We start from the raw sequence: 23,208 nt of genomic DNA on the forward strand, positions 1-23,208 counted from the left end.
GGTGGCGGGAGGGTCCCGCGCTCGAGCCGGGAGCCGGGTGCCGGGAGGGTCCCGCGCTCGAGCCGGGAGCCGGGTGCCGGGAGGGTCCCGCGCTCGAGCCGGGAGCCGGGTGCCGGGTGCCGGGAGGGTCCCGCGCCTCGAGCCGGGTGCCGGGAGGCGGGTGCCGGCCACAGAGCCGCAGTCTATCGGGCCTAGCTTGGTGTTACAGAGGATGACTGGATGACGACGTGGAGCTTTACTGTCTGGCCTTCGAACCACTTGCAGAGCACGAGCAGTGGGCGGGGAGTGTGGCTCCTTGTTTTGTACGAGACGCTCAAAATACAATCTTTGACTTGGAACGGACAGATGCAGCTGATTACCGGACACCGAAAGGGGAAATCCCGGGCCGTACTGGAGTAACCCCAGGGTGAGAGCTCGGCGGGTCCAATCCTGGCCAAGAGGTGGGAAAGCTCCGAGGTCACAGATGTACCACCTGATGCACCCGGCCCGACGATGGCTGCAGCCCGAGACAAATAACCGGGTGAGGATTGTGCAGCAGGATGTCATTGACTGGTTCATCCGAGCTCGACCCCCGAACGTCGGGAGGTGGGTCAGAGACAGATAGCTGGCGGAGGCCCAGGAGTTGGTGGTCATAGTAGAGCGACATAAGAAATAGGAGCAGGAGTCGGCCAATCGGCCCCTCGAGCCTGCTCCGCCATTCAATAAGATCATGGCTGATCTGATCCTAACCTCAAATCTAAATTCATGTCCAATTTCCTGCCCGCTCCCCGTAACCCCTAATTCCCTTTACTTCTAGGAAACTGTCTATTTCTGTTTTAAATTTATTTAATGATGTAGCTTCCACAGCTTCCTGGGGCAGCAAATTCCACAGACCTACTACCCTCTGAGTGAAGAAGTTTCTCCTCATCTCAGTTTTGAAAGAGCAGCCCCTTATTCTAAGATTATGCCCCCTAGCTCTAGTTTCACCCATCCTTGGGAACATCCTTACTGCATCCACCCGATCAAGCCCCTTCACAATCTTATATGTTTCAATAAGATCGCCTCTCATTCTTCTGAACTCCAATGAGTAGAGTCCCAATCTACTCAACCTCTCCTCATATGTCCACCCCCTCATCCCCGGGATTAACCGAGTGAACCTTCTTTGTACTGCCTCGAGAGCAAGTATGTCTTTTCTTAAGAATGGGCACCAAAACTGTATGCAGTATTCCAGGTGCGGTCTCACCAATACCTTATATAACTGCAGCAATACCTCCCTGTTTTTATATTCTATCCCCCGAGCAATAAAAGCCAACATTCCGTTGGCCTTCTTGATCACCTGCTGCACCTGCATACTAACTTTTTGATTTTCTTGCACTGGGACCCCCAGATCCCTTTGTACTGCAGTGCTTTCCAGTTTCACGCCATCAAGATAATAACTTGCTCTCTGATTTTTCCTGCCAAAGTGCATAACCTCACATTTTCCAATATTGTATGGCGACAGGGGAACTGGCTCGCGATCGAGGACCCTCCTGGCCCAAAGTAATCCAAAGTGGGACGTCACCAAGGAAGAGGTAAGTGATTGGTTGGTGAGTATTTTCCTGCTAAATTTGTCTAAGGTTAGAGTTTGTGGATTCTAGGGTCTTGTGTACAAAATTATGAGGGGCACAGATAGGATGGATACTAAGGAGCTTTTTCCCTTCGTTGAGGGTTCTATAACAAGGGGACATAGATTCAAGGTAAAAGGCGGGAGGTTTAGAGGGGATTTGAGAAAGAACTTTTTCACCCAGAGGGTGGTTGGAGTCTGGAACTCACTGCCTGAGAGGGTTGTGGAGGCAGGAACCCTCACAACATTCAAGAAGCATTTGGATGAGCACTTGAAATGCCATAGCATACAAGGCTACGGACCAAATGCTGGAATATGGGATTAGATTAGACTGGGCTTGATGGCCGGCGCGGACATGATGGGCCGAAGGGCCTCTATCCGTGCTGTATAACTCTATGACTCTAAGAACCGGGGAGATCCTGGTAAACTACAGTGGGGGGGGGGGGGGGGGAAGGGGTGCTGAAGGGCAACAAGAAGCTGTGAAGGAACATTGTAATGTAGGCTGGTGCGATGTTATTGTTGTTATGGGTGAGGGCATATTGCCAGATGACATCCTAACACTGGGAAACCTATGGACTGTAGTCTGGGAAACCAGAACCCAGCCCCTGGGGAGGATTATTGGATGGGCTGAGTGCAAACTGTGAGCCATGTGGAGGCCACCCATTGTTTTTTTTTTAATTCATTCATGGGATGTGAGCGTCGCTGGCGAGGCCGGCATTTATTGCCCATCCCTAATTGCCCTTGAGAAGGTGGTGGTGAGCCGCCTTCTTGAACCGCTGCAGTCCGTGTGGTGAAGGTTCTCCCACAGTGCTGTTAGGAAGGGAGTTCCAGGATTTTGACCCAGCAACGATGAAGGAACGGCGATATATTTCCAAGTCGGGATGATGTGTGACTTGGAGGGGAACGTGCAGGTGGTGTTGTTCCCATGTACCTGTTGCTCTTGTCCTTCTAGGTGGTAGAGATCGTGTGTTTGGGAGATGCTGTCGAAGAAGCCTTGGCGAGTTGCTGCAGTGCGTCCTGTGGATGGTGCACACTGCAGCCACGGTGCGCCGGTGGTGGAGGGAGTGAATGTTTAGGGTGGTGGATGGGGTGCCAATCAAGTGGGCTGCTTTGTCCTGGATTTATTAAAGCCCATAAAGTTAAAGGGTAAAGAGATGACTAATTCCAGTGCACCATGACCTTGGTAGCTGCCAACCTGCTTTGGCTTCCCCAGTTAGGTGGTACGGTGTGTAGATGGGGCTATGCGGTATTACCCCCGCTGATGGGGAAAGACAGGCCATTCCTGCAGGCGTAGTTCTGGGCCTCCCTCGCCCTGTGATCCTGGGAAGGGATATCCCGGAATTTAAAGCCCTGGTCAAAAACAAGGTTCAGAATAGGCCCGTGACGGACATGGACACCAATGAGGAGTTCGCTCAATATTTTCCCTTTGTGGACCCCGAATATTTCAGGGAGGTGGGAAGAAATGAAAATCTAAAGCAGAGCAGAGGCGGGATAAAGCTCGAGGAGCTGGGGAACAGGTCCCTAACATTTTAGTAGGCGACCAACTCGAGACCCCTTCTACTAGTAGAGCACCTCTGCCAGACGCAGGGGGAGAAGGTTCTCGAGAGGACCTTCCTAGGAGAAGGGGAAATTGCCTAGAGGAATTTCCCATGAGTGTGACCGATTTCAAACCAGAACAGGCTAATGACCCGGCTTTTCTCAACGTGAAAACCGAAGTGATATCAATTAATGGACACCCAGTAAATTAAAAAGGGTTGGGCCTTCCTATATAATTGAGAATGGTTTGTTATACAGGGTGACCAGTGAGCATGGGATAAAGGTAGAACAACTATTGGTTCTAAAACCCTTCCAACAGCTAGTATTAGGTCTGGCCCATAAACACCAGACATCTCAGGGTCGAAAAAACCCAGGAGAAAATCTTATGACTTTTTTAACCAGGGATTTATAAAGAAGATCCACTGTAATGCAAGTCCTGCCCAGAATATCAATTGGCAGGACCTAAACCTCGTCTCCCTGCTTCATTCGTCCCCCTACTCATAATCGATGTACACTTCGAAATAATTGCTATGGACCTGGTGGGACCTTTGGAACGGTCTGCCAAGGGATACCAGTATATTCCAATGATAGTGGATTATGCAATCGGGTATCCAGAAACTATTCCCTTACGGAACATGGTATCAAAAAACATTGCCAATTAATTGGTCTGGGTGTCTTCCAGGGTAGGAATTCCAAGAGATTCTGACAGATCAGGGACTCCGTTTATATCCAAACTAATGGGAGACCGATGTGCGTTGTTAAAGATTAAGGCTCTACGAACCTCGGAATATCGTCCCCAGGCCGATGGGTTGGTAGAGCGTTTCAATAAAACTTTGAAAAGTATGTTAAAGAATGTAGTTGACAGGAGGGGAAAGAACTGGGACACCTTGTTACTGTACTTAATGTTTGCAATTGGAGAAGTTCCACAGGCCTTGATGGGGTTTTCACCATTCGAGCTCCTCTGTGGGAGACAATCTGTGGGCTTCTAGATATTATCGGGAAGAGTGGGAGGAGAATAGTCCTTCGCGGAATGTGGTGGAACACATGAGGGGAGGGTGGAGGCAGTCACTCCTATAGTTAGGGGACAGCTGGAAAAGACCCAAGAAAAGCAACGGGTCTACTACAATAAGCAGGCCGAGGTGAGGCAGCTCATTCAGGGCCACCGAGCTTTGCTTCAGCTTCCCGCATCCGGGAGCAAACTGGTGGCTCAACGGCAGTACACGATCGTGGAACAGGTAGGGCCTGTAAACTAGGAAGTGAGTTAGCCTGGAAGAAGATGGAAAGAGTAGATCATTCATATTAACCTGTTAAAACCATGGAGAGATGAGGAGACCCTTGTGTCCGAGTCAGGGCCTCATTTGGAAACTAAGACTCAGGAAGCCGGGGGAGTTCACCTGGCTGAAGAACCAACGCCACAGCAGCAATTAAAACTGCTCAAATTAGTCCAAAGAAATCGGGATGTTTTTACCTCTCGACCCGGGAAAACATGTTATAAGAACATGAGAAATAGGAGCAGGAGTAGGCCATTCGGCCCCTCGAGCCTGCTCCGCCATTCAGTCAGATCATGGCTGATCTTCGACCTCAACTCCACTTTCCTGCCTGATCCCCATATCCCTTGATTCCCCTAGAGTTCAAAAATCTATCCATCTCAGCCTTGAATATATTCAACGACTCAGCATCCACTCAGATCCAGCCCTCTGGGGTAGAGAATTCCAAAGATTCACAACCCTCTATGAATTCCTCCCCATCTCAGTATTGAATGGCCGACCCCTTATCCTGAGACTATGTCCCCTTAGTTCTAGACTCTTCAGCCAGAGGAAACAATCTCTCAGCATCTCCACTATCAAGCCCCCTCAGAATCTTATATGTTTCAATGAGATCACCTCTCATTCTTCCAAACTCCAGAGAGTACAGGCCCATTCTACTCAACATTATTAAATATATCGTAACGCCTCTGGTGATAACAATCTCGGTGAAACTGTATTGGATCCCCGAGGTGAAGAAACAAGAGGTCTCCCAGGAGGTCAGGACAATGCTCGAGCGAGGAGTAATAGAAGACTCTCAGTGAATAATCAAACCCTAGAGTTATGGGACCGAAACCCAATGGGTGGTGGAGATTCTGTAATGTTTTTAGAAAATTAAACGACGCATCCGAGTTTGATGCTCACCCCATGCCTCAGGTGGACAAACCAATTGAATGTCTGGGAAATGACAACTTCTTGTCCACCCTGGTCCTTACGAAAGGGTATAGGCCGATCCCATTAACGGATTCTGCCAAAGAAAAAACGGCCTTTGTAACAACTGGAGGGCGGCGCTGGTACCAGGCAACGGGCAGCACCCAGTGATGGGCAACATCATTTGGGCTGCTCGGGGCTCTTGCCAATTTTCAGCGATGACTGGATGGTATTTTGAGGCCTCTGCTTATCTAGGTAATATCGTAATCATGCAATACAATATTGGAAAATGTGAGGTTATGCACTTTGGCAGGAAAAAATCAGATAGCAAGTTATTATCTTAATGGCAAGAGACTGGAAAGTACTGCAGTACAAAGGGATCTGGGGGTCCTAGTGCAAGAAAATCAAAAAGTTAGTATGCAGGTGCAGCAGGTGATCAAGAAGGCCAACGGAATGTTGGCTTTTATTGCTAGGGGAATAGAATATAAAAACAGGGAGGTATTGCTGCAGTTATATAAGGTATTGGTGAGACCGCACCTGGAATACTGCATACAGTTTTGGTGTCCATACTTAAGAAAAGACATACTTGCTCACGAGGCAGTACAAAGAAGGTTCACTCGGTTAATCCCGGGGATGAGGGGGTGGACATATGAGGAGAGGTTGAGTAGATTGGGACTCTACTCATTGGAGTTCAGAAGAATGAGAGGCGATCTTATTGAAACATATAAGATTGTGAAGGGGCTTGATCGGGTGGATGCGGTAAGGATGTTCCCAAGGATGGGTGAAACTAGAGCTAGGGGGCATAATCTTAGAATAAGGGGCTGCTCTTTCAAAACTGAGATGAGGAGAAACTTCTTCACTCAGAGGGTAGTCGGTGTGTGGAATTTGCTGCCCCAGGAAGCTACATCATTAAATAAATTTAAAACAGAAATAGACAGTTTCCTAGAAGTAAAGGGAATTAGGGGTTACGGGGAGCGGGCAGGAAATTGGACATAAATTTAAATTTGAGGGTTAGGATCAGATCAGCCATGATCTTATTGAATGGCGGAGCAGGCTCGAGGGGCCGATTGGCCTACTGCTGCTCCTATTTCTTATGTTCTTATCTACGGCAGCAACTGGGAGCCCCATCGACAAAAATTAGAAGCAAAATATTGTAAATGCTGGAAATCTGAAATAAAAACAGAAAATGCTGGAAACACTCGGCAGGTCAGGCAGCGTCTGTGGAGAAAGGTCATTGGCCTGAAACGTTAACTCTGTTTCTTTCTCCACAGATGCTGCCTGACCTGTTGAGTATTTCCAGCATTTTCTGTTTTTATTGGGACATTGGGCTGGGGGCGAACGCGGGCCAATGGGTGAACCATTACACGTTGAGAGCTCTCTATCTGAGATAGGGATACAACTTTAAGAAGTTATGTAAAAGGCCGTATAGCTTTAAGAAATCATTGACCTTAATTGCCTTTAATCTGGAACGATTCTCGGCCAGTAAGAATAAGAGGCAGGGAAATGGTTTAGTTGGTGAGAGGAGTTTGGAGAGGAAGGAACTGAGGGAATAAGAGGAAAGTAATATTTGGCACTGTCTTGTTCATCGCTGCAAGTAAAGACACACATCGGGGAATAAACCTCACTTGTTTTAAGATCTAGTCTGTGTGTCTAATTGACCACTGGGTCCTGGGCCTGAATCAGCTTGTTACACCCGGGTACACACCCGTGCGCCAAGGCAGCGCACACACCCGTGAAATCAGTAATTGTTCTGTTATGTTAAACATTGAGTTGAATGGATTGTTTGAGTATCGACTGCCTGTGATAGGCACACAGTAAGTTTCCACCAGCAGCTCCACAGCCTAAATCTGTGTGTAAAACCCCTTACTCACCTGGTGGTTCAGCGATGTGTTGCAACACTCACAGTAAACATTTACTTTATCTGTACAAACATCAACGGGGCACTCACCCTGACTGAATTTTAGATTCATGCTTTGTTACTCACTCCCACCATGAAGAGCTCCCATCCCCTCCCACCCCCCTCCCATGGCTTTGCTACCTTGACCTGGTGAACTGTAACACTGAGCATATAAAAAAACCTACATAGCAACTTCATCGAGAGATGTTCTGCTGAGTTCAGGATTGCTAAACGCTGCAGACAATGCACATTTAGAAACGTGTCTCACATCTGGTTAATCATTATCTGAGACTCGATCTGCTCAACAACACGGAACACTGGATCAAAACAAAATATTGAAAACAACACTCCATATTATAACACACGACTGTCCGATGCAATTTAACCATCAACTCAACTTGTTCTGAGTATTAAAAACAGGGCACATTTTATGCTTAGATTAGAAATCTGCACAGTGAGAATGAATGGGGAAACTATTTGGTCCATCGTTCCTTCAATCCTTTGGGAGTGAATGGGGAGGGGTTTGGTCCATTGGGACTTTATACAAAGGGAGTAAATGGGAAGGATGGATGTCCAGTGCCAGGAACCAGGGTCAGTGCCCAATGCCAGGGATTGGGGGTCAGGGGTTGAGTATTGAGGGCCTAGGCCAGATATTGGGTACTGGGGGCTGGGCATTGGGGCTGGGGCCGGGTATTATAGAATCATAGAATGGTTACAGCTCAGAAGGAGGCCATTCAGCCCATTGAGTCCATGCCGGCTCTCTAAGAGCAATCCAGCTAGTCCCACTCCCCCACCCTTTCCCCGTAGCCCTGCAAATTTTTTCCCTTCAAGTACTTATGTAATTCCCTTTTGAAAGCCATGATTGAATCTGCCTCCACCACCCCCTCAGGCAGCGCATTCCAGATCCCAACCACTCACTGTGTAAAAAGTTTTGTGTTGCCTTTGGTTCTTTTGCCAATCACCTTAAATCTATGTCCTCTGGTTCTTGACCCTTCCACCAATGAGAACAGTTCCTATCTACTCTGTCTAGACCCTTCATGATTTTGTACACCTCTATCAAATCTCCTCTCAACCTTCTCTGCTCTAAGAACAATCCCAGCTTCTCCTGTCTAACCATGTTACTGACCTTCCTCATCCTTGGAACCATTCTAGTAAATCTTTTCTGCAACCTCTCTAAGGCCTTCACATCCTTCCTAAAGTGCGGTGACCAGAACTGGACACAATACTCCTGTTGTGGCCGATCCAGTGTTTTATAAAGGTTCATCATAACCTCCTTGCTTTTGTACTCCAAGCCTCTTTTTGTAAAGCCCAGGATCCCGTATGCTTTCTTAACCGCTTTCTCAACCTGCCCTGATACCTTCAACAATTTGTGCACCTGTACTCCCAGGTCTCTCTGTTCCTGCAGCCCCTTTAGAATTGTGCCCTTTAGTACTCTGTTTCCTGTTACTTAGCCAATTTCGTATCCACGATGCCACTGCCCATTTTACTCCATGGGCTTCAACATTGCTGACAAGCCTATTATGTGGTGCTTTATCAAACGCCTTTTGAAAGTCCACATAAACTGCATTGCCCTCATCGACCCTCTCTTGTTGCGTCATCAAAAACCTCAATCAAGTTAGTTAAACACAATTTGCCTTTAACAAATCCGTGCTGGTGTTCCCTAATTAATCCGCACTTGTCCAAGTGGCTGTTAATTTTGTCCCAGATTATCGTTTCTAAAAGTTTCCCCACCACTGAGGTTAAACTGACTGGCCTGTAGTTGCTGGGTTTATCCTTACACCCTTTTTTGAACAAGGGTGTAACATTTGCAATTCTCCAGTCCTCTGGCATCACCCCCGTATCTACAGATGTTTGGAAGATTATGGCCAGTACCTCCGCAATTTCCACCCTTACTTCCCTCAGCAACCTAGGATGCAGCCCATCCGGACCGGGTGACTTATCTACTTTAATTACAGCTAGGTTTTCTAGTATCTCCTCCTTATCAATTTTTAGCCCAACCAGAATCTCAACTACCTTTTTTATTGTGACTTTGGCAGCACCTTCTTCCTGCGCAAAGACAGATGCACAGTACTCATTTAGTACCTCGGCTATGCCCTCTGCCTCCATGTGTAGATCTCCTTTTTGGTCCCTGATCGGCCCCACCCCCCCTCTTACTACCCGTTTATGTTTATATGTCTATAGAAGACTTTTGGATTCCCTTTTATGTTGGCCGCCAGTCTATTCTCATACTCTCTCTTTGTCCCTCTTATTTCATTTTTCACTTCCCCTCTGAACTTTCTATATTCTGCCTGGTTCTCACTTGTGTTATCACCCTGACATCTGTCATAGGCCTCTTTTTTCCATTTCATCTTACTCACTATCTCTTTTATCATCCAGGATGGTCTGGCTTTAGTTACCCTACCTTTCCCCCTCGTGGGAATGTGCCTAGACTGTACCCGAACCATCTCCTTCTTAAAGGCTGCCTACTGTTCAATTACAGTTCTGCCTGCCAATCTTTGATTCCAGTTTACCCGGGCCAGATCTGTTCTCATCCCACTGAAATTGGCCCTCCTCCAATTGAGTATTTTTACTTTGGATTGCTCCTTGTCCTTTTTCATAGCTATTCTAACCCTTATGACACTATGATCGCTGCTCCCTAAATGCTCCCCCACTGACATTTGCTCCACTTGGCCCGCCTCATTCCCGAGAACCAAGTCCAGCAATGCCTCCTTCCTCATTGGGCCCAAAACATACTGGTTAAGAAAGTTCTAGGAACATAGGAACAGGAGTAGGCCATTCAGCCCCTCGAGCCTGCTCCGCCGTTTGATAAGATCATGGCTGATCTGTGATCTAACTCCATATACCTGCCTTTGGCCCATATCCCTTGACACATTCCAAAAATTCCTCCCCCTCTTTGCCCTTTATATTATTATTGTTATCCCAGTCTATATTAGGGTGCTGAGGGCCGGGGCCGGGTTCTGGGGCCCGAGTTCTGGGTTTTGGGGGCCGGGTTTTGGGGGCCCGGGGCCGGGTTCTGGGGGCAGGGGCTGGGTTTTGGGGGCCTGGTTTTGGGGCCCGGGGCCGGGGCCTGGTTTTGGGGCCCGGGGCCGGGTTCTGGGTTTTGGGGGCCGGGGTCTGGGTCACTTTGATCGGTAACTTTCTCCATTGTCCGTGACCTGCAGTAACCTCGGGAGCTCCCGCCCACCGGTCGCCGCCTTTACCTTCCAGGTGCCGAGCCCCAGGAGCGGGATCAGTGCGCCGTTGTTGAGCCGTCTGGTAGCGAAGGCCGCCCGCATGTCGCTGCCGACCGGCGGGCAGCAATTAAACTAGAAACCGAGGCCCAACCACTTAATCCGGGATAAAATGAAAGCGCTGCCGCCTCACATGCCCCGCCCCCGCTCAGCACCTGGCCCCGCCCCTAGCAACTGACCCCGCCCCCGCTCAGCACCTGGCCCCGCCCTGCAACTGACCCCGCCCCCGCTCAGCACCTGACCCCGCCCCTGCAACTGACCCCGCCCCCGCTCAGCACCTGACCCCGCCCCCATTTGCTGCATCTTCCCCTTTTCTCTCATTTCCTCACTTTCTCCAGTCTCTCAAACATTCCAACTCCAAACCTCATCACTTTCCCCCTTTCTCCCACCTCTCCCCTTTCCCCCTTTCTCCCCATCTCCCCCTTTCCTCCCACCTCTCCCCATTCCCCCTTTCTCCCCATCTCCCCCTTTCCTCCCACCTCTCCCCATTCCCCCTTTCTCCCCATCTCCATCTCCCCCTTTTCTCCCACCTCTCCCCATTCCCCCTTTCTCCCCATCTCCCCCTTGTCCCCTCCAATTCCATGTGACCCACTTCCTACTCCCTCCATCCCCTCCCCACCTAACCTTTGATGAGGCGAGTCCTATTCCTGGTCTCGGTGCTGGTTCCTCAGGCTCTCACTAGCTCCTCGTAAGGATTAGTCCGGAGCTGAGACAGGGCAGTGAATTGTTCAAGATCAGAAAAAGTATGGTGTTTAGCCTCAATGGTAATGATTGAAGCATAAGTACTATCATTTGTACTTATTTATTTTATTGTGTTTTGAATTTAATTTGTTCAATTTACAGCATAGAAGGAGCCATCATATCTGCCGCTTCTTTGCTAGAACAATCCAAAAACTAACCCCACTGCCCACTGCCCCACTCATAGGAATTGCTGGACAAAAAAAGACCAAGTTCATCTAGTTCACCTGCTACTATCCTGGTAGTCTGGTAGTCGCATGAGACAACGATAATGGAGTTGTTGACTAAACGTAACAGTCAATCTCTATCGATTAGTCTACAACAGACTCAGACATGAGGCGAGGAAAACCCCCAGTGGGGGAGATCTCTGGGAACCATAGGTCCAAAGTCACATATTCCTCCCGAGCCTGTTATACTCACATGTCCTGCCTCAAGTTACTCATACACTGTATCCCAAAATATTATTTTCTGAAAGAATTCTATCTAATTTGCATATGAATGAATCAATACTAACCGTCTCCCTAGGGGGTCTGTTCTATAGATTGACCACTCGTTCACTGAAATATTACATCCACGGATTAATTTTGATTTTACCCCCTTCAAGCGCAGGCTGTATCCTCTGGTTCTACTGTGCTGGATGAGGTTTGTCGTGGTCGATATTATCCAGTCTCTCTCGAATCCTAAAAACAGCAATTATATCACCTCTTAATCTCTTTTCCAGTGAGAACACGCCCAATTTACATAATCGCTCCTCATAATCCAATCCTTCCATCCCCTCAATCATTCTGGTTACTCTCTTCTGTATCCTTTCAATAGCTGCAATATCATTATTGTACTGTTGAGACCAGAACAGTGCACAGTATTCTACGTGTGGCCACACCAATGAGTTATAAAGTGGCAGGATTACCTCACTCGGCTCAATATTGATCTTTTAATTTATCTCAATATCCGATTTGTTTGACTCACTGCCACCGAACGTTGTTGCGATCGCTTCAATTTTTGTCCCCATGTGAAGCACTTTGCAATTCTCCACTATTAATTTCATTTGCCATCTGTCTGCCCAATTCCAAAATGTATTCAAATTGTCCTGTAGCTTAACCTGTTCAGCTTTGCAGTCTATCACCTTCATTAACAGTGTATCATTTGCATTCTCTTCCAACAGTCCGGTACATTCCTGTGCTTCAAATATTTATCCAATTTTCTTATAAAAGTTGCAAAAGCCTCTGCCTCAACTGTGGCAAAGGATTCCATGCTCCAACAACCCTGTGAGTGAAGACACTGACTCCCCAATCAGAGGAAATTGTCTTTCTCCATTCACTATCAAAACCTTTCATAATCTTAAAAACCTCTCTTATATCTCCTCTTAACCTTATCCACTCCAATGGAAATAGTCTCAGTATCTCAAGTCTCTCCTCCTAACTATGGTTTCCCACACACGGTATTCTAGCTGTGGCCTAAATAATGCTTTGTACACATTTATCAATACCTCTTTACTCTTGTATTCTATACTCTGATTTATGAAGTGAAAAGGGAAATAGGAGGGGCAAAGAGAGAGTATGAGAATAGACTGGCGGCCAACATAAAAGGGAATCCAAAAGTCTTCTAAAGGCATGTAAACAGTAAACAGGTAGTAAGAGGAGGGGTGGGGCTGATTAGGGTCCATAAAGGAGATCTACTCATGGAGGCAGAGGGCATGGCCGAGGTACTAAATGAGTACTTTGCATCTGTCTTTACCAAGGAAGAAGATACTTCCAGAGTCTCAGTAAAGGAAGATATAGTAAAGATGCTGGATGGGCTAAAATTGATAAAGAAGAGGTACTAGAAAGGCTAGCTGTACTTAAAGTAAATAAGTCACCCAATCTGGATGGGATGCATCCTAGGTTTCTGAGGGAAGTAGGGGTGGAAATTGCGGAGGTACTGGCCATAATCTTCCAAACATCTGCAGATACAGGGGTAGTGCCAGAGGACTGGAGAATTGCAAATGTTACATCCCTTGTTCAAAAAAGGGTGTAAGGATAAACCCAGCAACTACAGGCCAGTCAGTTTAACCTCAGTGGTGGGGAAACTTTTAGTAACGATAATCCAGGACAGAATTAACAGTCACTTGGATGAGGGTGGATTGATTAGGGAAAGACAGCACAGATTTGTTAAAGGCGAATCGTGTTTAACTAACCTGATAGAGTTTTTTCATGAGGTAACAGAGAGGGTAGATGAGGGCAATGCAGTTGATGTGGTGTATATGGACTTTCAAAAGGCGTTTGATAAAGTGACACACGGTAGGCTTATCATCAAGATTGCGGTCCATGGAATAAAGGGGGCAGTAACATGGATATAGAATTGGCTAAGGGACAGGAAACAGAGAGTAGTGGTGAACAGTTGTTTTTCGGACTGGAGGGAGGTGTACAGTGGTGTTCCCCAGGGGTCAGTGCTGGGACCACAGCTTTTCTTGATATATAGTATTAAGAACATAAGAATATAAGAAATAGGAGCAGGAGTAGGCCAATCGGTCCCTCAAGCCTGCTCCGCCATTCAATAAGATCATGGATGATCTGATCATAACCTCAAATCTAAATTCATGTCCAATTTCCTGCCCGCTCCCCGTAACCCCTAATTCCCTTTACTTCTAGGAAACTGTCTATTTCTGTTTTAAATTTATTTCATGATGTAGCTTCCACAGCTTCCTGGGGCAGCAAATTCCACAGACCTACCACCCTCTGAGTGAAGAAGTTTCTCCTCATCTCAGTTTTGAAAGAGCAGCCCCTTAGTAATGATTTGGACTTGGGTGTACAGGGCACAATTTCCAAATTTGCAGATGACACAAAACTTGAAAGAGTAGTAAACAGTGAGGAGGATAGTGATAGACTTCAAGAGGATATAGACAGACTGGTGGAATGGGTGGACACATGGCAGATTAAGTTTAATGCAGAAAAATGCAAAGTGATACATTTTGGTAGGAAGAACGAGGAGAGGCAATATAAACTAGAGGTCACAACTCTAAAAGGAGTACAGGAACAGAGAGATCTGGGGGTATATGTGCACAAATCATTGAAGGTGGCAGGGCAGGTTGAGAAAGTTGTTAAAAAAGCATACTGGATCCTGGGCTTTATAAGTAGAGGCATAGAGTACAAAAGTATGGAAGTCATGATGAACCTTTACAAAACACTGGTTCGGCCACAACTGGAGTATTGTGTCCAGTTCTGGGCACCGCACTTTAGGAAAGATTTGCAAGCCTTAGAGGGGGTGCAAAAGAGATTTACTAGAATGATTCCAGGGATGAGGGACTTTAATTATGTGGATAGACTGGAGAATCTGGGGTTGTTCTCCTTGGAACAGAGACGGTTGCGAGGAGATTTGATAGAGGTATTCAAAATCATGAAGGGTCTAGACAGAGTAGATAGAGAGAAACTGTTCCCATTGGCGGAAGGGTGAAGGACCAGAGGACATAGATTTAAGGTGATTGGCAAAAGAACCAAAGATGACATGAGGAAAAACTTTTTTACACAGCAAGTGGCCTCTATTTATAAAGCCCACGATCCCGTGTGCTTTTTTAACAACTTTTTCAACCTGCCCTGCCACCTTCAACGATTTGTGCAAACATACCCCCAGAATGCACTGCCGGAGGGGGTGGTGGAGGCAGATTCAATCATGGCCTTCAAAAGGGAACTAGATAAGTACTTGAAAGGAAAAAATTGCAGGGCTACGGGGAAAGGGCGGGGGAGTGGGACTAGCTGGATTGCTCTTGCATAGAGCTGGCACAGACTCGATGGGCTGAATGGCCTCCTTCCATGCTGTAACCTTTCTATGATTCTATTCTATGATTCTATGATCCTTTTTATGGTTCTCTACCTGCACTTATACTTTCAGGGAGTTTGAACCCTGGGGTCTCTCTATTCATCCACATCCTTCAGAGGCTTCCCATTGAGTGTTTACTTGCATTGTTTGTTTTTTCAGACAAAATGTATTACCTTACACTTCTTGACATTGAATTACATCTGCTGCCTGTCTGCCCATTCCACTACCTGTCTATGTTCTCCTAGTCAACCTCTCTACTTCTGTGTTGTCAGCAAATGTCGAGATTGTATTCCCTATACCCAAGCCCAAATCGTCAATATACACCAGGAACAAAAGTGGACCCACCACTTCCAGCCCTGGGGTACCCCACTTCCAGCCCTGGGGTACCCCACTTCCAGCCCTGGGGTACCCCACTTCCAGCCCTGGGGTACCCCACTTCCAGCCCTGGGGTACCCCACTTCCAGCCCTGGGGTACCCCACTTCCAGCCCTGGGGTACCCCACTTCCAGCCCATTCAGCCCACCTGGTCTATGTCGGCATTTATGCTTCACACAAGCTTCCTCCCACCTCTCTTCATCTAACCTTATCAGCATAACCTTCTATTCCTTTCTCCCTCAAATACTTATCTAGCTTCCCGTTAAATACATCTGTGCTATTCACCTCAACTACTCCTTGTGGTACCAAGTTCCACATTCTTACTGCTCTTTGGGTAAAGAAGTTTCTCCTGAATTCCCTATTGGATTTATTGGTGACTGTTAACGTATGAATTTCTCAATATTTGTTAATTTCATCACAAGTTATGGCTTCTAAGAGTTTGCCCACAGCTGACGTTAGACTAACAGGTCTATGGTTACTTGTTTATTCTTCTCTCTCTTAAACAAAAGTGTTATATTGATTACTCTCCAATCCCATCGCAGAATTTGCATTTTTAAGGATTGAAAAATTGTGGCTATCGCCTTTGTTTTCTCCTCCAGCCGAGGATGCCGCCAATGGGGCTCAGAGACATATCTATTGAGTGACTCTGCTGGGACTCTAACCCATAACCCTTGAACGCCTTTTAAAACATTAGTTAGAAGCCCAGATGTCTGACTAATCTAGTTGAATTTTTTGAGGTGATCACTAATAAGGCAGATAAGGGAGTGTCCATGGATGTTATCTATGTGGATTTCCAGAAACATTTGATAAGGTGAGATTATTAGTAAAAATGAGGGCACACTGAATTGGTTGTAGCCTTTTGATTTGGGTTGGAAATTGGTTGGGAGGTAGGAGACAGAGAGTGGGGTTAAAGGATAGGTACTCTGATTGGTGGGATGTGACAAGTGGTGTTCTCCAGGGATCTGTTCTGTGGCCTTAACTTTTCACCCTATTTATTAATGACTTGGATAAAGGAATAGAGAATTGTATATCCAAGTTTACAGATGACACTAAGGTAAGTGGGACAATAAGTAGTGGAGATGGGACCAGAAAGTTGCAAAGAGACATCAACAGATTAGGTGAGTGGGCAAAACTGTAGCAAGTGGAGTTCAATATGGGCAAGTGTGAGGTCATCCACTTTGGACCCAAGATAGATCAGAGTATTTTCTAAATGGTGAGAATCTAGGAACTGTAGAGGAGCAAAGAGTTTTGGGAGTCCAAGTACACAAGTTATTAAAAGCTAGTAGACAGGTACTAAAAGCAATCAAAAAAGCTAATGGAACGTTGACCTTCATCTCAAGGGGAGGAAGTTATACTTCAGTTGTATAGAGTCTTAGTCAGACCTCATCTGGAGTATTGTGATCTGTGTTAATTGTATCAATGTGATTTATATCAAATAGTGTTAATTGTATTGAGGTGGTTCTTATCAATCGGGGACTGTTTTGTATCCATATATATGAGAGCTTATCGAGGGTGTGGTGTGGGTAATGTAGATCTTTGTGAATAAAGGCTTGGAAGCAACTGAAGACCAGGCTCTAGTATTCTATCCTTCACCCACCTGGGTTTCCAATTTATTATATTCAGTTCTGGGCATCACACCTCAAAAAGGATATATTGGCCTTGGAGGGGGTGCAGTGTAGATTCACCATAATGATACCGGGGCTTAAAGGGTTAAATTATGAGGACAGATTTCACAGACTAGGTTTGTATTCCGTCGAGTATAGATGATTAAGGAGTGATCTGATCGAGATGTTTAAATAGTAAAAGAATTTGATAGGGTAAATACAGAGAAATTAATTCCTCTGGTGCCATTGGCTCGGGCTCCACCTGAACCGGGCTGGGACCAGGGGCCTAGCGGAAAGGATAAATAGAGTGGTCACAAGGACTTTAAACTAGTAAATGGCAGGTAGGGCTAAGGTGGAAAAGGTAGTATAAATAATAATTCTAAAACAAATGAAAAGGAAGAGAGTAGAGAGAGAATCAGAAATTATGTTTTAGGCACTGCAGGTAAAGGGAAAACTAAAAGCTGTAAAGTCATAGAGTCATAGAGTCATAGAGTTATACAGCACGGATAGAGGCCCTTCGGCCCATCGTGTCCGCGCCGGCCATCAGCCCTGTCTACTCTAATCCCATATTCCAGCATTTGGTCCGTAGCCTTGTATGCTATGGCATTTCAAGTGCTCATCCAAATGCTTCTTGAATGTTGTGAGGGTTCCTGCCTCCACAATCCTTTCAGGCAGTGAGTTCCAGACTCCAACCACCCTCTGGGTGAAAAAGTTATTTCTCAAATCCCCTCTAAACCTCCCGCCTTTTACCTTGAATCTATGTCCCCTTGTTATAGAACCCTCAACGAAGGGAAAAAGCTCCTTAGTATCCATCCTATCTGTGCCCCTCATAATTTTGTACACCTCAATCATGTCCCCCCTCAGCCACCTCTGCTCCAAGGAAAACAAACCCAATCTTCCCAGTCTCTCTTCATAGCTGAAGCGCTCCAGCCCTGGTAACATCCTGGTGAATCTCCTCTGCACCCTCTCCAAAGCGATCACATCCTTCCTGTAGTGTGGCGACCAGAACTGCACACAGTACTCCAGCTGTGGCCTAACCAGTGTTTTATACAGCTCCATCATAACCTCCTTGCTCTTATATTCTATGCCTCGGCTAATAAAGGCAAGTATCCCATATGCCTTCTTTACCACCTTATCTACCTGTTCCGCCGCCTTCAGGGATCTGTGAACTTGCACACCGAGATCCCTCTGACCCTCTGTCTTGCCTAGGGTCCTCCCATTCATTGTGTATTCCCTTGCCTTGTTAGTCCCTCCAAAGTGCATCACCTCGCACTTTTCCGGGTTAAATTCCATTTGCCACTGTTCCGCCCATCTCACCAACCCATCTATATCGTCCTGCAGACTGAGGCTATCCTCCTCGCTATTTACCACCCTACCAATTTTTGTATCATCAGCGAACTTACTGATCATACCTTTTACATTCATATCCAAGTCATTAATGTAAACCACAAACAGCAAGGGACCCAGCACCGATCCCTGTGGTACCCCACTGGCCACAGGCTTCCAGTCACAAAAACAACCTTCGACCATCACCCTCTGCCTTCTGCCACTAAGCCAGTTTTGTATCCAAAGTGCCAAGGCACCCTGGATTCCATGGGCTCGTACCTTCTTGACCAGTCTCCTGTGGGGGACTTTATCGAAGGCCTTACTGAAATCCATGTATACCACATCCACTGCGTTACCCTCATCCACACGCCTGGTCACCCCCTCAAAAAATTCAATCAAATTAGTCAGACATGATCTTCCCTTGACAAAGCCATGTTGACTATCCCTGATTAATCCTTGCTTCTCCAAGTGGAGACTAATTTTGTCCTTCAGAATTTTTTCCAATAATTTTCCTACCACTGATGTTAGGCTCACTGGCCTGTAGTTCCCCGGTTTTTCCCTACTCCCCTTCTTGAATAATGGTATTACATTAGCGGTTCTCCAGTCCTCTGGCACATCCCCTGTGGCCAAAGAGGTTCTGAATATATGTGTCAGAGCCCCCGCAATCTCCTCCTTTGCCTCACACAGTAGCCTGGGATACATTTCGTCCGGGCCTGGGGATTTATCCATTTTTAGGCCTGCTAAAACCGCCAATACCTCCTCCTGCTCGATGTTAATATGTTCGAGTATATCACAGTCCCCCTGCCGTATTTCTATGTCTACATCGTCCTTCTCCATAGTGAAAACAGATGCAAAAAATTCATTTAGAACCCCTCCTACATCTGCCGGCTCCACACACAGATTGCCATTTTGTCCCTAAAGCATTAAATTAGGAGAGAGAAATGATAAATATGTGAGAAAAACATTAGAGCAGAAGGACAGGTCAGGGTGTGTGGCCCAAATAAGCGTTCTTTATACAAACACGTGGAGTATAAGGAACAAATTGAATGAATTGCAGATGCAAATTCAACTTGGAGGGTACGACATGGTAGCCAATACTGAGACACGGCTGCAAGACGGTCAGGACTGGGAACTGAATATACCAGGTTATAAGGTCTACAGGAAGGAGAGGGAAACTGGTAGAGGGGGAGGAGTAGCCTTAGTGATTAAGCATGAAATTACTTCAATGATAACAGAGGATAAAACGAGAGGTAAACAGGCAGTGGAGACTTTATGGGTAAAATTAAGAAATAGAAAAGGATTTAAGACTGTGGTGGGGCTTGTGTATAGGCCCCCTGGTAGCAGCTGTGAAGTGGCAGAATGTATAAATGCAGAGATTAGACAAGAATGTAGCAAAGGCAAAGTAGTTTTAATGGGGAATTTTAACCTTCATATTGATTGGGATAAGCAAACGAGCTCATGTCAGAAAGGTAGTCAATTTCTTGAGTGTGTTCAGGACAGCTTGCTGCAACAATTTGTTTTGGAACCAACAAGGGGGAAGGCTGTATTAGATTTAATAATGAGTAATGAGCCAGATTTAGTTAACAGCCTAACATGCCGTGAACATTTATCTAATAGTGATCATAATATAATCGAGTTCAACTTTGTGTTTGAAAGGGAGAAACCCGTATCAGCTTATAAGATTCTAAATTTAGGTAAGGTCGACTTCAATGGGATGGGACAAAGACTGTCCACAATAAACTGGGCAAAGCTGTTAATGGGTAAAACGACAGAAGATCAGTGGGAGATTTTCAAAAAAGAATTAAAGTGATACAGAACCAGTTTATACCCCTGAGGAGCAAGAGCTCTACTTGGCAAAAAAAACAGCCATGGACAACAAAAGAGGTAAAGGACATCATAAAACTAAAAGAAAAAGCACAGATCCTGGCGACTGGGAGAGATACAAAGAACAGCAAAGGGGGACAAAACAGATGGTAAGAGCTACAAAAAGGGAGTATGAAAAGAAAGTTGGAAGGGATATGAAAACCAACAAAAACATTTTAAAAAATTATATTCGGAAAAAGAGGGTGGTCAAGAGCAATGTGGGCCCCTTAAAAACTGATAATGGTGATACTGAAAATGAAAATAAGGAAATGGCGGACATGTTAAATAATTACTTGGCGTCAGTATTTACAGTAGAGGAAGAGGATAGCATGCCGGACACCCCAAGGAAAGTAATTTTGAATCAGGGACAGGGATTCACCATAATTAACAAAAGCAAATTAACAGCAATGCAGAAAATAATGGCACTAAAGAGTGACAAATCCCCAGGACCAGATGGTTTCCATCCCAGGATTTTAAAGGAAGTAGGTGAGCACATTGCAGATGCCCTAACTATAATCTTTCAAAGTTCTCTAGATTCAGGAACTGTGCCTCTAGATTGGAAAATTGCACATGTCACTCCGCTATTTAAGAAAGGAGAGAGAGGGAAACCGGGGAATTATAGACCAGTTAGCCCAACATCTGTTGTCGGGAAATTACTAGAGTCTATAATTAAGGATAGAGTGACTGAACACCTTGAAAATTTTCAGCTGATCAGAGAGAGCCAGCATGGATTTGTGAAAGGTAGGTCATGCCTGAGGAACCTGATTGAATTTTTTGAAGAGGTGACTGAAGTAGTGGACAGGGGAATGTCTATGGATGTTGTTTACATGGACTTCCAGAAGGCATTCAATAAAGTCCCTCATAAGAGACCGTTAGCTAAAGTTGAAGCTTATGCAATTGAGGGCAAATTACTGACCTGGTTAGGAAATTGGCTGAGCATCAAAAGGCAGAGAGTAGGGATAATGGGCAGGTACTCACATTGGCAGGATGTGACTAGTGGTGTCCCACAGGGATCTGTGTTGGGGCCTCAACAATTCACTGTATTTATTACGACTTAGATGACGGGATAGAGAGCCACATATCCAAGTTTGCCGATAACACAAAGATAGGCAGCATTGTAAGCAGTGTAGATGGAAGCATAAAATTACAGAGATACTAATAGATTAAGTGAATGGGCAAAACTGTGGCAAATGGATTTCAATGTAGGCAAGTGTGAGGTCATCCACTTTGGACCTAAAAAGGATCAATCAGAGTACTTTCTAAATGGTAAAAAGCTCAAAACAGTGGAGGTCCAAAGAGACTTAGGGTCAATGTACATAGATCATTAAAATGTCATGGACAAGTATAGAAAATAGTCAAAAAGGCTAATGGAATGCTGGCCTTTATATCTAGAGGACTAGAATACAGGGGGTAGAAGTTATGCTGCAGCTACACAAAACCCTGGTTAGACCGCACCTGGAGTACTGTGAGCAGTTCTGGGCACCGCACCTTAGGAAAGACATATTGGCCTTGGAGGAAGTGCGGTGTAGATTTACTAGAATGGATTCCAAGGGTTAAATTACAAGGCGAGATTACACAAACTAGGTTTGTGTTTCCTGGAATTTAAAAGATTAAGGGGTGATTTGATTGAAGTTTTCAAGATATCAAGGGGAACTGATAGGGTAGATTGAGAGAAACTATTTCCGCTGGTTGGGGAGTCCAGGACTAGGGGACATAGCCTAAAAATTAGAGCTAGGATTTTCAGGAGTGAAGTTAGAAAACATTTCTACACACAAAGGGTGGGAGAAGTTTGAAACTCTCTTCCACAAACGGCAATTGATACTAGCTCAATTGTTAATTTTAAATCTGAGATTGATAGATTTTTGTTCATCGAAGGTATTAAGGGATATGGGGTTAATGCAGGTACATGGAGTTCGGTCACAGATCAGCCATGATCTCACTGAATGGCAGAACAGGCTCGAGGGGCTGAATGGCCTCCTCCTATTCCTATGTTCCTATGTTCCTATGATGGGGGAATCAAGAACAAGGGAACATAACCTTAAAATTCGAGCTAGGCCATTCAGGAGGGAAATCAGTAAGCAATTTTTCACACAAAGGGTAGTAGAAATATGGAATTCTCTTCCTCCAAAAGGCTGTCAATGCTGGGGCAATTGCAGCTTTCAGATTTTTGTTAGGTAAGGGTATCAAGGGATATGGAGCAAAGGCGGGTAACTGGAGTTGAAGTGCAGATCAGCCATGATCTAATTGAATGGCGGAGCCGGCTCGAGGGGCTGAATGGCCTCCTCCTGTTCCTAATCAAAGAATGATACAGCACATAACGAGGCCATTCGGCCTATTGTGCCTGTGCCAGCTCTATGGTAGAACTATTCCATTAGTCCCACTCCCCTGCCCTTTCCCCATAGTCCTGTGAATTTTTTCCCTTCAAGTATTTATTCAATTCCCCATTTTTTTTATTCGTTCATGGGATGTGGGCGTCGCTGGCGAGGCTGGCATTTATTGCCCATCCCTAATTGCCCTTGAGAAGGTGGTGGTGAGCCGCCTTCTTGAACCGCTGCAGTCCGTGTGGTGAAGATTCTCCCACAGTGCTGTTAGGAAGGGAGTTCCAGGATTTTGACCCAGCGACGATGAAGGAACGGCGATATATTTCCAAGTCAGGATGATGTGTGACTTGGAGGGGAACGTGCAGGTGGTGTTGTTCCCATGTGCCTGCTGCTCTTGTCCTTCTAGGTGGTAGAGGTCGTGGGTTTGGGAGGTGCTGTCGAAGAAGCCTTGGTGAGTTGCTGCAGTGCATCCTGTGGATGGTACACACTGCAGCCACAGTGCGCCGGTGGTGAAGGGAGTGAATGTTTAGGGTGGTGGATGGGGTGCCAATCAAGCGGGCTGCTTTGTCCTGGATGGTGTCGAGCTTCTTGAGTGTTGTTGGAGCTGCACTCATCCAGGCAAGTGGAGAGTATTCCATCACACTCCTGACTTGTGCCTTGTAGATGGTGGAAAGGCTTTGGGGAGTCAGGAGGTGAGTCACTCGCCGCAGAATACCCAGCCTCTGACCTGCTCTCGTAGCCACAGTATTTATGTGGCTGGTCCAGTTAAGT

At 46.0% G+C, this 23,208-nt stretch overlaps 1 protein-coding gene and 1 long non-coding RNA gene across 3 annotated transcripts in view; one reads left to right on the forward strand and one right to left on the reverse strand.

Moving 5' to 3' along the window:
- LOC137333851 (aldo-keto reductase family 1 member B1-like) overlaps positions 1-10,559 on the reverse strand; it is a 61,856-nt gene extending 51,297 nt beyond the window's left edge. Inside the window, exon 1 of the mRNA XM_067998240.1 lies at positions 10,390-10,559. Coding sequence (XP_067854341.1) covers positions 10,390-10,464 — 75 coding nt within the window. The 5' untranslated portion in view covers positions 10,465-10,559. The remainder of the gene's footprint in view (positions 1-10,389) is intronic.
- Positions 1-23,208, forward strand: part of LOC137333854 (uncharacterized) — a 63,185-nt gene that overhangs the window by 34,278 nt on the left and 5,699 nt on the right. Inside the window, exons 2-3 of one of the 2 annotated variants that reach the window (XR_010965997.1) lie at positions 346-520; positions 1,481-1,550. This is a non-coding gene — a long non-coding RNA (uncharacterized lncRNA). The remainder of the gene's footprint in view (positions 1-345; positions 521-1,480; positions 1,551-23,208) is intronic. The other variant, XR_010965998.1, reaches the window with a different exon arrangement.

This window comes from Heptranchias perlo, chromosome 16 (assembly GCF_035084215.1).
Source record: "Heptranchias perlo isolate sHepPer1 chromosome 16, sHepPer1.hap1, whole genome shotgun sequence".
Taxonomy (NCBI): Eukaryota; Metazoa; Chordata; class Chondrichthyes; order Hexanchiformes; family Hexanchidae; genus Heptranchias; species Heptranchias perlo.